This window comes from Phaseolus vulgaris, chromosome 10, assembly GCF_051622355.1.
Source record: "Phaseolus vulgaris cultivar YP4 chromosome 10, ASM5162235v1, whole genome shotgun sequence".
Classification (NCBI taxonomy): Eukaryota; Viridiplantae; Streptophyta; class Magnoliopsida; order Fabales; family Fabaceae; genus Phaseolus; species Phaseolus vulgaris.
Genome location: NC_143507.1, coordinates 11192548 through 11209520, shown reverse-complemented (window position 1 = coordinate 11209520; position 16973 = coordinate 11192548). Strand labels below are relative to the sequence as shown.

General features: G+C 35.8%; 1 protein-coding gene across 1 annotated transcript; it reads left to right on the top strand.

Annotated features, from left to right (window-relative positions):
- The first annotated feature begins 15582 nt into the window (after positions 1-15582).
- LOC137813923 (uncharacterized) lies at positions 15583-16281 on the top strand. The gene has a single exon (XM_068616409.1). It carries the CDS (start codon positions 15583-15585, stop codon positions 16279-16281), a length of 699 nt encoding a protein of 232 aa, XP_068472510.1.
- Positions 16282-16973: the final 692 nt, after the last annotated feature.

Below are 16973 nucleotides of genomic sequence, written 5' to 3'. Positions count from 1 at the left end.
ATGTCTTTTGGGTCTCAATAGTCTTTCATTACCTTCCCATACATCTTTAGTAACATGTTTCTCTTGGAGCCACAATAGGGACATATTCGGGAAAAGGTGATGAGATGTCATGAAATTCTAATAAGATGACTCTTGAAAATTATAATAAAAATATTAACCAAAATATATAATAATATAATATAAAAAAATTCATAAGACAAAGACATATATTCATGTTATATAATATACAAATATTCATAAATAATAATATAATATTAAAATATTCAATATATAATATAATGTAAAAACACTAATAAAACCAAAAAAAATATTGATATGTGGTAATATAATATAAAAATATTCATATATAATATCATAGCAAAATATTTATAAAACTAAAAAAATATAATAGAAAAATATTTATAACAGATATTTATTTATATATATAATGTAAAAATACGACTAAGATCCAAAAAAATATTAATATATAGTAATATAATATAAAAATATTCATATAATATCTTAGCAAAATATTCAAAAGATTAAAAATGATATAATAGAAAAATATTTATAACATTTTAAAAAATTATTCATATATAATATAATATAAAATATTCATAATTAATAGAAAAATATTTATATAACTAAAGAAGGTATAATAGAAAAATATTTATAACATCTTAAAAAATTATTCATATATAATATAAAATAAAGTATTCATAAATAATTAATAGAAAAATATTAAAATATTTATACATAATGTAACGTAAAAATCCTGTAAAAAGAATATTGATATGTAGTAATATAATATACAAATATTTATATAATATCGTACTAAAATATTCATAATATTAAAAAAATTATTTATAACATTTTAAAAAATTATTCATATATAGAAAATTCATAAGTAATAGAAAAATAGAAAAATAATTAATATAATATAACGTAAAAATACTAGTAAGATAAAAAAATATTGATATGTAGTAATATAATATAATTTTTGAGGCTGGTGTAAAATGGAGAGGGAGTGAGAGAGAGTGGCACACTGTGAGGAAGAGAGGGTATGGGTCGAAGAAAACAAGTGTTAAGTTTTTCTTCACAATTTTTCCTATGGAATATGAAGAGAAGGACATGCGGAGAGTGTTTCAGAGATGGGGAAGAGTTGTTGATGTGTTTATTTCTAGAAGTCTGAGTAACAAAAATCAAAGATTTGGCTTTGTCAAGTTTCAAGATGTGATAGATGTGGTAGAGCTGGAAAGGAAATTGGATTATGTCTGGATCGGTTACTGAAAAGTAAGGGTATACTGACCGAAGTACAACAGAGACAGAGAACCAAGACACGAGAGGAATGTAGAACCCAAACCAATTTTAGCAGAGTTAGAGAGCCAAGGAATGAGTGGAACGCCAAACCCAACATGAATCAAAGCCATACAGTTTGGAAGGAAAAGTTGTCGTATGCTTCTGTTGTGGAGAAAGGATGTAAGGGGGGAAAAGAAGAATATATATCAAATAGTGTTAAAGGCAGAGGCGCAACATTTGGAGTGGTTAGATAACTGCTTCATTGGTAGAACTGTGGAACCAAGTAAGGCTAAGGATATGAAGAAAAGTTTTATATTGGGTGGATTTAATTTCATTCCTTTGCGTTTCCTGGGAGGTAACTATGTTCTACTATTTGGAGAAGATGCGAGTTTGATTAAAAAGACTATAGATGAAAATAAAGAGTGGTTTGAATCAATCTTTGAATCTATTAACCCTTGGGAGAAGGACTTTATGGTATCAGAAAAATATGTTTGGGCCCATATTAGAGAGCTGCCCCTAAATCTGTTGAGTAGGCAAAGCTTGGAAAGTATAGTGTCCATGGTCATAACGTTTGTAGAAATTGACAAATTTACTTTGGAGATGGAAGAACTACAATATGCAAGAGTCTTAATTAAATTGCCTGTAGCAAGGGAGGTTTGTTGGGCAAATTGTATGAAGATTAATGAGACTTTGTGTCAAATAGCTATTGAAGAAGAACCTGTTATTAAAATTAAAAGTGGCTATATTGGTGAATGGGAAAACCATTCGGATGACGATGAGCTCGGAAGTTTCATAAGGAGGGAGTGTGATGCATCAAAAGATTCAGAGTTTGGGAGAAATTTAAATCTCCATGGCGGCGTTGGGGAGGAGACGACGGTGGAGGAGGTGGAGGGCTTTCTCCGCATGGAGTCAAATAGGCCATACGCGGATACAGAAGACAGGGGTGATGACGTGCATGGCCAGCAAATTAGTGGACTACAAAACACTAGGCGTCTTAATGAGGTAATTAATGATTTAGGTGGCCAAAATGGGTGTTTTAATTAGGCAGTTGACGATTTAGAGGAGGTGCCTAGGCAATGTAACATTGCATTTAATGAGGTAGGTGGTCAGAGGCAAACCCTAACAGAGATTAAAAGTTTATATGTTGATATTGGGCCTTTTGAGCGTGATTGGGCCAAATTCCAAACGTTAGAGAGGGGTGTGTGCTTAGTTCGAACATGCCCAATTATTAGTGAAATTGAACTTTATGGAGTTGGAAGTAGGGCTGATGTGACCCTATGAACCACTAACAGCAGCCTCCCTGCGCAATCATTAGCGTTCGCCGAAGACGGAGGGCCATTTACGGCGGTGTCATTTGCGCAGAGCGGAACCAGGTTTAATGCACGAATGGAGGTTGCCACCGCCGCATAAGGAGCTGCGACGTCGTCCTCCTCCTTTGGGACCAAAGGAGACGCCTGAACGGACGCTCTCACTGCCACACAAGACGGTGCATCGTCATCTTCTGCCTAAGAAACAAGGTGAGACGCTCAAAGGAAGGCTTCCTCCACTGCAGGTGACACTACGTTGTCATCCGCAGCTCACCGCTGCGCCGCGCCTGCTACATATGTCAGAGATGGTGGTTGGTGGTGGTGAAAAATCCCTCGGAATATGGAAGCGATTCAGCGTATTCTATGGTGGTTCGCAGGCCCTTGAGCGTCACTATAGTATATTCTGGAGACTTCTCTGCAAGCCTTGTGGCGCACATGCGCTTTCATCGTCGTATTGCGTCGTTTTCCAGTGCTGGAGAGAGGTTGTTGGAAGTTGGGGAGTGTAGCAGAAACAACTCACAAGAGGTGGGATATGCACGTCTTGATGGATGTAAAGAACTATCTCACAAAGCGGATGTAAGGTTAGTCTATAATTCTACTGAAATTACTAATAATGGTGTTAAAAATTGTATGGTTTGGTTAAATAATGAGAGTATGGAAGCAAATAGAATATGGAATACTAGAATGGAAGTATGGTTCTCTCATTTGGGAAACGAGGAAGATGTCTGAAACAGTTTAAGAAGTCTGGAAGAAAAGGACAATAGGAATGAAGGTCTAGGTAGGGGTGGGTGTTGTTGATGATGAAACTGATTAGTATGAATATTAGGTGATGGGCTTCACTTCATGACCGACTGTTCCTCTTGGAGATTTGAAAAGGGTGGCGGAAGCAATGGATGTGATGGATCAAGGAGAGCTCATATAGAGCTATGGGTTCCTTGTAGGTGCATGAAAGGTATGGAGAGTGATTAGTTGGGCCATATCACTTGGAGAAAGGTGGAGGTGAAGATCAAAGTGTCTAACCTAGAGAGATTAGATAAGGGAGTAGAAGCTTGCAATATTTGGCAGCATTTTACTCATAAAATTGATCTTACAAAACATGAACCAAAATACCCTATTTATAGGAGATGGTGCCTTGTAGAGCAAGGGCAGGATGAGAAATACACAAAAGAGGGGCTCTTAGGGTATTGACTAAAGTCAATGTTGCACCCTGGGAGAAAAGTTCTAGAAGCTAGGTTAACTTTCTACCCTAAAAGGCTCTACTCAAGCACAATCATAAGCAGACCTCCCCTATTATGCTAAAGGAACCCTATTCTACTGAAATTACTAATAAAGAAACTAGCTCCCATGGCTTGGGCTTTACTTCTTGTGGTCCTCTTCGAACATATAAATAAAAGTTTCTTTGCCATAAGTAGCAGACTCCCAATCTTCTTGAATCCTCTTTGCCATAGACCTAGTTGTTGGGCCTGAACTAGGGCTTGAACTTGGGCCTCTTCCATCATCCCCTTCCTTTTGAAGAGGATTTGTCCTCAAATCACATGCTTCTGCCTCTTCATCTTCACTACCTGCAAAAGGTGTTAGATCCATAACATTGAAGGTTGTATGTACTCCATATTCTTCAGGTAGGTCAATTTGATATGCAGTATTATTGATTCTTTTGAGAACTTGGAAGGAACCATCACCTCGGGGACTAAGTTTAGACTTCCTCTGATTAGGGAATCTATCTTTTCTAAGGTGAAGCCAAACCCAGTCTCCCTCATAAAAAATCATCTCTCTCTTCCCCGTATTGCTATGTTTCATGTATTTCTCTGTTTGTTGTTGTATTTTGTTTTTAATCCTCTCATGCATTTTCTTTACAAATTCAGGCTTTGTTACTCCTTCCTTATGCACAAAATCTTGTGGATTAGGTAGAGGTAACAAATCCAAAGGAGTATGAGGATTGAATCCATATACAACCTCAAATGGAGAAATGTTAGTAGTTTTATGAACTACTCTATTATTTGCAAATTCAATATGAGGAAGGTACTCATCCCAAGATTTGTGGTTTCCCTTCATGATTGACCTAAGCATAGTGGAAAGAGATCTATTTACAACTTCAGTTTGTCCATCCATTTGAGGACGACAAGAAGTAGAGAAATTCAACTTAGTTCCAAGCCTTTCCTAGAGAGTTCTCCAAAAATGGCTTACAAATTAAGATCTTTATCCGAAACTATGGTCTTAGGTAAACCATGTAGTCTTACAACTTATCTAAAGAAGAGCTTAGAGATGTTGCTAACATCATTCGCTTTATGGCAGGGTATGAAATGATTCATCTTGCTAAACCTATCCACTACCACAAAGATGGAATCAAAACCTCTTTGTGTCCTAGAGAGTCCTAATATGAAATCAATGCTTATATCTTCCCAAGGAGAACTTGCAAGAGGTAAAGGAGTGTAGAGTCCAATGGGTTCTTCCTTAGGGAATACATCACCAAATTTTTTTAAAAGTTTTTGGACTTGAGGAGGTAGCTCACAAACTTCAGAAAGTGTGGCAGTGCATGCAAGTGTTCCTTTAGAAAGAAGGAGGCCTGAAGGTTGTTCAGATAGAAATATCTTTTCAATTTTGTTTTCAAATTTTTCTTCTTTCTGAATGACCTTGTGGGAAGGAACACTATTCTCCCACTTGTCAAGGTGTTAAAGGATAGAGTACAATTTTTTTCTCCCTATGGGTAAAAGTTATTTCGTTGGTAAGACCATTATGGATAGTTTTCTTGTCAAATTGTCATGGTCTTCTCAATAAGTTGTGGCAGGCTTCCATGGGTACTACATCATATAAAATCTCATCTTTATAGTTCCTCATAAAAAAACTGACTTTTACCTGCTTATCTACAGTTAATTCCCCATCTTCATTTATCCACTAAAGTTTGTAAGGTTTTGGATGATGTATTAATTGTAGATTAAGCTTTTCAACCATCCTAGTGCTACAACAATTGCAGCAAGAGCCACTATCCACATTAAGAGAACATATGTTTTTTGAAACTTTCCATCTTGTATGAAAGATGTTCTCTCTCTGTGTTTCATGGTTCACACTAGGTTGATTGTTGAGGGTTCTTTTGATCATCATTAATTCTCGCTCACAAGGGTATGCCTCCTCACTATCTTCTTTCTCTTCTTCCCCACTAGACTCAACTTCTTGGCTGTTATACTCATCCCTCACAAGGGTATGCCTCCTCACTATCTTCTTTCTCTTCTTCCCCACTAGACTCAACTTCTTGGCTGCTATACTCATCCCTCACAAGGGTATGCCTCCTCACTATCTTCTTTCTCTTCTTCCCCACTAGACTCATCTTCTTGCCTCTACCAAGACACTTAAAAACACTGGATATCTCTACTATGGGGTTGCGAGGTAGACACATCTTTTCCTACATTTTTGGGAGTTTCTTTGGATTTATCTTTTAAAAGACTATCCTCCCTTTCTCTTATGTACTCTTTTTTGGGATAAGAGTTAGAGTAAGAACTCTCCTTGCGACTTGATTCTTTTCTAAAATTTTGTTGTTAAACTTTTATACAAAGTTGGATCAAGTCATTCAAGTTTCGATAAGGCAAGAGTTCTACTTTATCCCTTATCTCAAGACTGAGACCACTGAGGAACCTAGCTATGGTGGTGGTTTCTTCCTTCCTAGTAGAGGCTCTCATCATGTAAAGCTCCACCTTTTGCCTATACTCCTCTATACTCATGTTCTTTTTGTTGGAGTCTTTGGAGCTTGTCCATTAACTCCCTATTGTAGTATGAAGGAATATGGCGGCGTCTCAGGGCTCTCCTAAGGTCATTCCAATATTCTATGGGAGGGTCCCTATGGAGGCACCTATCTCTCTCTAAGGATGTCCACCAATACATAGCGTTTCCTTGAAAGCTTAAAGTGGCTAAGGGTACCTTCCTCTCCTCACTAACATGATGGCAAGCAAAAAGTTATTCTACTTTCATTTCCCAATCTAGATATGTTTCAACATTTTCCTTTCCATAAAAATGAGGTAGGTCTACCCTAGTCCATTTGTGGCTCTCTCTTCTAGTTCTTCTAGGTGGAGGTTGATAATAATGATTAACTCTCAAACTCTCCTTCGCATGTGAGTCACTCGATGTTAGAAAGGATGACTTTAAACTAGAGGGGGTGAATTATTTAAAGAGGGTTTTCGCAAACTTTTAAGGCAAGAATAAAATTATCTCGAGCAGCAAATGATAAAGAATTCAGTTTGCCAAAAACTCAAAAACAAAAACAACAGCACCAGAAAAACAATCGGTTGTTTCGCATAAACAATCGGTTGTTTATACCAGTTTGCAAATATCAAAACTGATTTTGAAGAGATTAAGGAGAGAGAGAATGCACACATATGTTTATACTGGTTCACTCTAAACCCAGAGCTACATCCAGTCTTCTCAGAAACCACTGGGAATTCCACTAAGCAATCAAACCTAGATCACTTACAACACAACCAAGAAAGTGACCTTGATCCCCTAAAGACACACACTTCTCTTGGCCAACACACCAACACTAAGAATGTTGATCTTGATCCCCTCAAGAACACACAACACTTCTCAGCAAACACACAAAGATTCTTGTTCAACAGATACAAGGATTACACTTGTTACAAAAGCAATTCTGAAATCAATACAAGTAGAAATCCTATCTCACTCTTTGATCAATCTCAACCTCTAAGCAATCTCAACTCTTTGAAAATCTCAAAACTTGTGTAAGTGTTAAAAAACTCAAATTTGTTTTCCTGAATATATTCAAAGATGTTGTTTGTTATCAAATCTTAACAAACTATTTATTGCATTTAAAGATTGGTCAAAGCATTAAAGACTGGAGCGTAAACAGTTAGAAAAACATTTAAAGCTCAGTCAAAGCACAAACCATTTTTCTGTTATGGTACCAAAACAAACAACCGGTTGTTTCCATGAATCAGTCGGTTGTTTTCGTTTTAACAGCTCAACCATTTGAAAAATAGTTTTCAACCTTTTCTAAAAACTCCTAAGTATAAAACAATCGGTTATTTCGACAAAACAATCGGTTGTTTTGATAAAACAATAGGTTGTTTTTCACTTAGTTTGAAAAACACTTTTCTTTAAAAAGATTGAGAATGCCTATGCTTTGGATTCAATCAAGACTGGATTACATAAACAATCTACCCCAGATCCTATCTAAGACATCTTAGCAACAGCAAGCACAACCTAGCCTTCAACATCCTTCAAAGGGTTTGGATTCTTCAAAGCTTGAACACCACTTGGTTCAACAATCTCTCCCTATTTGATGAAGACAAATCCTTGATGCTTGTGTTGTACCTGATACCTGATTGAATCTGAAGCAGTTCCTGTAAAGCACAGCTTTTAAGCAAAATACAGAGCTTCTGATATTTGGTTAGCACAGAAACAAATATAGAGGTTCAGAACATAATATCAGAGCAAATAGCAAACAACAAACAAATATAGGAGCAAAAACCTATAAGGTTTCACTCATCCAAACTGTTTTGCAGAAAATAAAAAACTGAAATTAAACACAGCATATATCTCCCCCTATTTGTCTTCACAAATAGACAAAACGAAGAGATAAACAAGATAATTGTTCTCAATACAACAGATTTAAAACAGCAAAAGCAGAAAAATAGAAAACTGATACAACTACCAAAAACAATCGGTTGTTTCGATACATCAACCGGTTGTTTTTCTTCATTCATCATCATCAGCATATTGAAGATCAAAGATTTGGTTTTGTACTTTCTCAATCTGTTCATCTAGAGTCATGAAACGTGCATCCATGCTGTCAAACCTGTTCTCAATCCTCTGGAAATTGCTGACACAAAGATCATGGAGATTCCTTTGATTCTCCGCAAAGCTATCAAGCCTATTCATCATGAGTTCTTCAAAAGAAGACATGGATTGCATTCTTTCTTCTTGATTTCCAGCACCAGCACTAGGTCCAACATCTTGATGTGCTTCAGGTAAATCTTCATGTTGAAAATCCATATCTGCAGCATGTTCATGATCAGTAGCAACACTAGATGAGGCTCCAAAACCATCTTTGCAAATCCATTTTCCACCTACTTTGGTTAAACCCATTTTGCTGAGAGATCCACTGTTCAACTCTTGAGTTGACTTGACCAGCTCAGATGTTTCATCGTCTAGGTTCACTTCAAAATATAGCAGAAATTTAGAAACCAAAATAGCATATGGATAGTGATAGTCACTTAACCTCATTGCCTTTTGCATGTGCTCTTTGATGATGTGAATCCAATTAATTCTGATCTTCTTCGTAATGCAGAAGATATACACCAGATCCTCCTCAGTAAGCACTGAATGATTGCTCCCCCTTGGAGTTAGAATCCAAGTCACAATGAGGGCTAGCAAACTTTCATCAAGCCTTAAGCCACCAACCAAACAAGTCCTAACTTGTGCATTTTGGTTCTTCAAGCAGCTCTTGTAGTATTGAACTTTGTTGAATTCCTCCACTAAGGTTCCCCTTGTTAATCTTGAGGCCTGAGTACTTTAGACCAACTACAGTAGTCCACACTTCATGTGTAATCTCCATATCTACACCTTTTACATGAGAAACAAGGTTGTTTCCCTCAAACTTGAGATTTTTGTAGAAAACTCTTATCAAATCTAGATAGATAATCCTTTTCATCTCCAAGAACTTTCTAAGGGACTGATCTTTGAGGAGCCTTCTGACATTGTCCAGCTTTTGGCTTTTCAGCCAATACAAGCAAACAACTTTAGGGTTGTTTATGACTTTGGTGGTAGTCTCAAATCTATATCTCTCAATAAGATCAATATCACTAGAAAACCATCCTTCAAGCCTTCCTCCAGACCTTACTGCTCTAGATTTGACTCTTCTTGAGGTGGGAAGAGTTGAGTCCATGACGGCAGAGATGAAAAGCAGAGAAAAGCTCACTCACAGATTTTGCAAGAGATGTTGTAATTGGTTGTTCTTGTGGAAGATCGGTTGCAACAGATTTTATAGCACAAACAGAATCATAAAGCATTTAATGACATGAGTGGTTACCAGATTTTCTGAGAGAGAGGACTTGACCATGCCCTGCACAGAAAACGTCAGAAAAAGCAGAAAATCACATGGTCTTCACATGTGATCTTTGACTAGTTATTAAGGCTCTTGAATTTCCAAGATTTTAGAATATATTCCTTTATGACTGTTGTAACTTCTTTCTGAGCGTGATCTGCTTTCAACACAGGTTCATAGACCAAGGATTCTCTCTTTAATTTGATCTGCAACGGATAGAAATTCAAAATGAAAATTAAATTGATTTCTTCACAGTGTTGTCAGACTCAAAACAATCGGTTGTTTCGAGGAATCAATCGGTTGTTTTTCTGCAGTAGTAAACTCATTTTGAATTTTTAAGCATGAGCAGAAATAAATCAAATCAGATGAAATTGAACACTTTAAGTAGGTTATACAAACATGTAAAAGAATTTAAAAACAGAAATTAATAACAGAGATAAGGAATGTCTTATCCTTTGAGTTGTTCTTTCAATGAGCCATGTGCTTTGAGATCAAGAAGCCTTAATTTGACTGTTGAGGGCTTTTGGACAGATACATAACATTGATTCAGCTTCAATGTTGCCCTATTCCTTCCAAAAACTTGATCAGATGACTCAATCCTTCACACTTCTTTAGATTTCCTGCACAAGCATGAGTTCAAGCAACAAGATTTGGTCCCTTCACAAATGTGGGTCCAATTGGTTTCTTTTTCTCATTTGGAACCTCACATCCTTTAGGAATCCATTTCATGTAGCCTCTAGGAACAGAAAACTTTCTTATTTTGCATAATCTAACTGAATGGCCCTTCTTCATGCAATAAAAGCATGTAACAACCGGTTGTTTTGATTTAACAATTGGTTTTTTACTGGCATTCTTAAATTTTTTTTTGAAAATTTATCTTGTTGGTTCTGTGAATTGAAATCTAAACCAGCCTTTCCAAAACCGCAGCTTTGAGATGCCAAGACATTCTCAAAGTTAGATTTCCCTTTTGAAAGCTTGTCCACAGTGTCAACAAGATAATGCACCTTTTTCTCAAGATTTTCACAATTTTCGCAAATGAGAGTGTCACACTTGCAAGAAGCATTTTTGAAATGATTTTCCAGGTCTTTGAAATCATTTTTTGATTTTTCAATCTCTTCTTCAAGTGATTTCACTCTCTTTTCCAGCCAGCTGTTAAGTTCTTTCAATCGGTTGTTTGAAAGTACTAATCGATTAGCTTCATCGTGAGTTTCTTGAAAAGCTTCAAGCAATTCACTGTAATTTTGTTCATTTAAAGAAGCACATGAACTTACCTCACTTGAGTTATAGGATTCATTATCATCTTCTGCAATCAAACAGATGTTTGCTTTCTCACCTTCACTTGATGAAGAGCTTGATGATGATACTTCATTTTCATCCCAAGCTATGTAGGCTCTCTTTGTCTTGTTCTTCTTTTCCTTGTTGCTAGATCTCTTCTCCTTGCTTTTGTTTGGGCAATCTGCCTTTATGTGACCTTGCTCACCACAACCAAAACAAGTATAGTTATTTGAATTAAAATCATTTGATTTCTTGTTTCCATACCTATCTTTGTTGTTGTCCTTGTTGCGGTTCCTCTTCAAGAATTTGCTAAACTTTCTTGACAGCAAGCTAAGGTTTTCCTCATCACTGGATTCTTGTTTGCCTTTGTGCTTGGAAGCTTTTAAGGCTATGCTCCTTACGTGCTTGTCTTTGCTTTCTTGAACATTGAGTCGATTCATCTCTAACTCATGTTCCCTAAGCTTTCCAAACAAAGAAGCCATACTCAAGGATGTTAGATCTTTAGATTCGAAAATAGCAGTTACCTTGGGTTGCCAAGCTCTATCAAGACATTTCAAGATCTTGATGTTTAGCTCTTCCTTTTCAAAGGTCTTGTCAAGGCTCATGAGATGATTGATGATGTGCATGAATCTTTTCTGCACCTCAGCAATTGTTTCACCTTTGAGCATTCTGAACATTTCATACTCTTGGATTAGAGTATGCTTCCTAACTCTCTTCACCTCATTTGTACATTCATGAGTTACCTCCAAGGTGTCCCACATTTCTTTTGATGATTTGCATTGAGAGACCCTGAAAAACTCATCTGAATTTAAAGCAGAGGTTATTATATTTTTGGCAATGCAATCGAATTTGGCCTTCTTGCTTTCTGAATAGTCCATTGAGACCAAGGTTTTTCAATGAAAGATCCATCTTTTTCAAACTTTGGGACAAAAGGACCATTTTCAATAGCATCCCAAATTCCTTTATCAAGTGATTCAATAAAGATTTTCATTCTCACTTTCCAAAATTGGTAGTTCAAACCACAAAACAAAGGTGGTCTGTTGTTTGAAGTACCTTCCGCAAAAGGTAGTCTATCAGCCATAAAAAACAGTTTTTAGGATCACACTTGAATAACTTTCAAGAACCAAGCTCTGATACCAATTGTTAGAAAGCATGGCTTTAAACTAGAAGGGGGGTGAATTGTTTAAAGAGGCTTTTCGCAAACTTTTAAGTCAAGAATGAAATTATCTCAAGAAACAAATGATAAAGAATTCAGTTTGCCAAAACACAAAGCAAAAACAACAGCACCAGGAAAACAATCGGTTATTTCGCAGAAACAATCGGTTGTTTATACCAGTTAGCAAATATTAAAAACTGAATTTAAAGAGTTAAGGTATAGAGAAAATGAACACAGATGTTTATACTAGTTCACTCCAAACCCAGAGCTACATCCAGTCTTCTCAGAAACCACTGAGGAATTCCACTAAGCAATCAAACCTTGATCACTTACAACACAACCTAGAAAGTGACCTTGATCCCCTAAAGACACACACTTCTCTTGGCCAACACACCAACACTAAGAATGTTGATCTTGATCCCCTCAAGAACACACAACACTTCTCAGCAAACACACAAAGATTCTTGTTCAACAGATACAAGGATTACACTTGTTACAAAAGCAATTCTGAAATCAATACAAGCAGAAATCCTATCTCACACTTTTGATCAATCTCAACCTCTAAGCAATCTCAACTCTTTGAAAATCTCAAAACTTGTGTAACTATTAAAAAACTCAAATTTGTTTTTCTGAATATATTCAAAGATGTTGTTTGTTATCAAATCTTAACAAACTATTTATTGCATTTAAAGATTGGTCAAAGCATTAAAGACTAGAGTGTAAACAGTTAGAAAAACAGTTAAAGCTCAGTCAAAGCACAAACCATTTTTCTATTATGGTACCAAAACAAACAATCGGTTGTTTCCACGAATCAGTCGGTTGTTTTGGTTTCAACAGCTCAACCATTTGAAAAACAGTTTTCAACCTTTTCTAAAAACTCCTAAGTATAAAACAATCGGTTGTTTCGACAAAACAATCGATTGTTTTTCACTTAGTTTGAAAAACACTTTTCTTTAAAAAGATTGAGAATGCCTATGCTTTGGATTCAACCAAAAGTGGATTACATAAACAATCTACCACAGATCCTATCTAAGACAGCTCAGCAACAGCAAACACAGCCTAGCCTTCAACATCCTTCAAAGGGTTTGGATTCTTCAAAGCTTGAACACCATTTGGTTCAACACTAGATGCATGTGATGTATGAGATTTTTTTAATTTTCTAGTATTCAACAATTTTTTTTATGCATAAAAATTAAAGTCCTATTTTATGCACTCCACTTCTAGCTCATTTGTGTATTTTTTAAATGAGGTTATTGTTGTCCCTTGCTTTGTCTCCTTAGGTTATTCAACCTTGAATCTTTAATCCAGCTCCCTTTTAGTGATATAGCTTTCACTAAAACAAAATTTTAGCTCCACTACTCACCAAAACACTTTTTAGGTAAATTCCACCAAAAAGAGGTCAAACAAGTTTTAAAGCAACAAAAATCAAATTTAAAATGAAGTACTACTGCAAATGGAGTTTATATTTGACAAGACTTGAAAGAGTATTCAATAAAATTGACAAGCAAAAAATTAAGGCACACAAGAAAAGGTAGCACACAAAGTGGAATCCTAGGGAATTGAACTAGAATAGATGAATAAAACCAAAACAACACTACAAATTTTTTTTGTGTAAATTTTTCACAACTTTACAAATTTATGCTAGACAGAACACTTCAAATTTGAGCTTGAAATTTTAACCACACAAAAATTCAATGTTTTAGATCAAAATAGGCGTTGGAATTTCAGAAAAACAATAAGCCAAATAATTGTAATAGTTTTATCAAGATCAATGATGCATCACCGTTTTTCCAGAGTCAGAATTTTTGCACTATGTTTGTATTTCATTTATCATTTTTTTTTGTATTTTGAATTTTGATGTACTTCTTCATTTTTTTCACTTTTTCTCAATACATCAAAATACTCAAATCCAAAATTTTAGAATTTTTCACCCACAAAATTATTTTCTTGGAAAAATTCCAGTCAGCATAGTCACAGTGAAAACAAAAAAAAAAATTCTAACTTGGAATTAGAAAACGTCTAGGAAACTTCAAAAACACAATGGAAATGATTGGAAAAGAACTTGTATGGAACTAAAACACAAGTATGAACTAAAATATGAAAATATAAAAGTCAACAAAGCTTCTAAAACAGAAATATAATCTGCACTCAAAATCAAAATCAAGCAACCAAATCAACAATAAAAGGCACCACTTGGAATTTATGACATTGTAGGATGAACATGACTTTGACAAAACTTGTATGGATTCAAAAATCAAAAAGACTCAACCAAGACACTTTGCACCAATTAAAACATCAATAAGACTCAACTAAAATTAAAAATAAAACAACAAACACAAAATACTCAATGGAACCTAAAAACAGTTTGGAAGCTCAAGAACAATTTGAACCAAAATAAAACCGTACAACAATATCAACTAAAAACAATATTAAAACAACAAGACAACCAAACAACATATGACAACACGGAATAGAAGAAGACTCAAAAATAAAATGAAGAGAACATTTATTTCTTGAAGAACTTTGGCTCTGATACCAAATGATGGGTTTCACTTCATGACCGGTTGTTCTTCTTGGAGATTTAAAAAGGGTGGCGGAAGCAATGGATGTGATGGATCAAGGAGGGCTGAAATAGAGCTATGGGTTCCTTGTAAGTGCATGAAAGATATGGAAAGTGATTGGTTGGGCCATATCTCTTGGAGAAAGGTGGAGGTGAAGATCAAAGTGTCTAACCTAGAGAGATTAGACAAGGGAGTAGAAGCTTGCAATATTTGGCAGCATTTTACTCATAAAATTGATCTTACAAAACATGAGCCAAAGCACCCTGTTTATAGGAGATGGTGCCTTGAAGAGCAAGGAGCAAGGGTAGGATGGGAAATACAAAAAATAGGGGCTACTAGGGTATTGACTAAAGTCAATGTCGCACCCTAGGAGAAAAGTTTTAGAAGATAGGTTAACTTCCTACCCTAAAAGGCTCTACTCAAGCTACAATCATAAGCATACCTCCCCTATTATTCTAAAGGAACCCTATTCTACTGAAATTACAAATAAAGAAACTAGCTACCATGGCTTGGGCTTTACTTCTCGTGGTCCTCTTCGAACATATAAAGAAAAGCTTCTCTACCATCAATAGCAGCATCCCAATCTTCTTGAATCCTCTTTGCCATGGACCTAGTTGTTAGGCCTGAACTAGGGCCTGAGCTTGGGCCTCTTCCATCATTAGGGGTCTGGGAGCAAGGATAAAAAGGAAGTATATTAGTGATATCATTAGAAAACAACAAGTTGGAGTTATTTTTCTTCAAAAAACAAAATGTGAACAAATTAGTAAGGAAAGGTGTTATCAAATTTGGGGGTCAAATGAAATTGACTGGATTGAGATTGGGGTAGTTAATAATGATGGAGGGTTAATCACTATGTGGAAGAAAGATTGCTTTGAAATGAAAAAGTATAGAAATGGGAACAACTTCTCAATTATTGAAGGAGTATGGAAGTTAGGAACGCCAATAGAAATAACGATAATGAAATGTTTACTGTGGCAGTACCTTAAGAGAAAAGAAATTATTTGGGACAAGATAAGTGGGGTAAGAAAATGTCACCAAATAAAACTGTGGTGTGTAGCTGGAGATTTTAATTCTATTAGAAGTGCTGGGGAGAGAAGAGGCCAAAATTCTAATGTCAATTACAGTAGTGAAATATGGAGTTTTAATAATTTTATTGAAGAGTCTTGTCCTGTCGATATTCCATTGGTGGGTAGAAAGTTTACTTGGTATAAACCTAATGGGACAGACAAGAGCAGAATAGATAGAGTTTTAGTTTCCCTTGAATGGTTGGAGAAGTGGTCGGGAAGTAAACTGTATGCAGAAGGGAGAACGGTTTCGGATCACTGTGCTTCAATTTTAAAGGATATAAACATTGATTGGGGTCTAAAACCATTTAGATGCCTCGATCTATGGCAAAAATATGTCCGTTTTAAGGAGCTCGTAAGAACTAAGTGGGAAACCTATGATATTAAGGGAAATGGTTTGTACGTTTTGAAGGAGAAATGGAAAAGGTTAAAGTTCGACATAAGGAATTGGAAAAAATTTGTCTTTGGAGATGTTAATAAACAAAGAGTGAAGTTGGAAAAGAGAATCCAAGTTCTGGATGGAAAAGATAATGAGGGGGAGTTGCATGTCGGAGACAGAGAGGAAAGTGTTAAATGGATGTCTTTAAACTAGAGGGGGGTGAATGGTTTAAAAAGGGTTTTCGCAAACTTTTAAGCCAAGAATGAAATTACTTCGAGAAACAAATGATAAGGAAATCAGTTTGCCAAAACACAAAGCAAAAACAACAGCACCAGGAAAACAATCGGTTATTTCGCAGAAACAATCGGTTGTTTATACCAGTTAGCAAATATTAAAAACTGAATTTAAAGAGTTAAGGTATAGAGAAAATGAACACAGATGTTTATACTGGTTCACTCCAAACCCAGAGCTACATTCAGTCTTCTCAGAAACCACTGAGGAAATCCACTAAGCAATCAAACCTAGATCACTTACACCACAACCAAAGAAGTGACCTTGATCCCCTCAAGACATACACTTCTCTTGGTCAAACACACCAACACTAAGAATGTTGATCTTGATCCCCTCAAGAACACACAACACTTCTCAGTAGACACACAAGGTTTCTTTCAACAGATACAAGGATTGCACTTGTTACAGAATGAATCTGAAATCAATACAAGAGAAAACCCTATCTCACACTCTTTGATCAAACTCAATCTCTAAGAAATCTCAACTCTTTCAAAATCTCAAAATTTGTGTAAAACCCAAATCTGTTTTACTGTATATATCAGAGTTATTTGTTATCAAATCTTAACAAACTATTAATTGCATTTAAAGATTGGTCAAAGCATTAAAAATTGGAG

Bases quoted from the DNA above. Each gene is read 5' to 3' on its own strand.
- LOC137813923 (XM_068616409.1), top strand. From the start codon at position 15,583: ATGAAATGTTTACTGTGGCAGTACCTTAAGAGAAAAGAAATTATTTGG.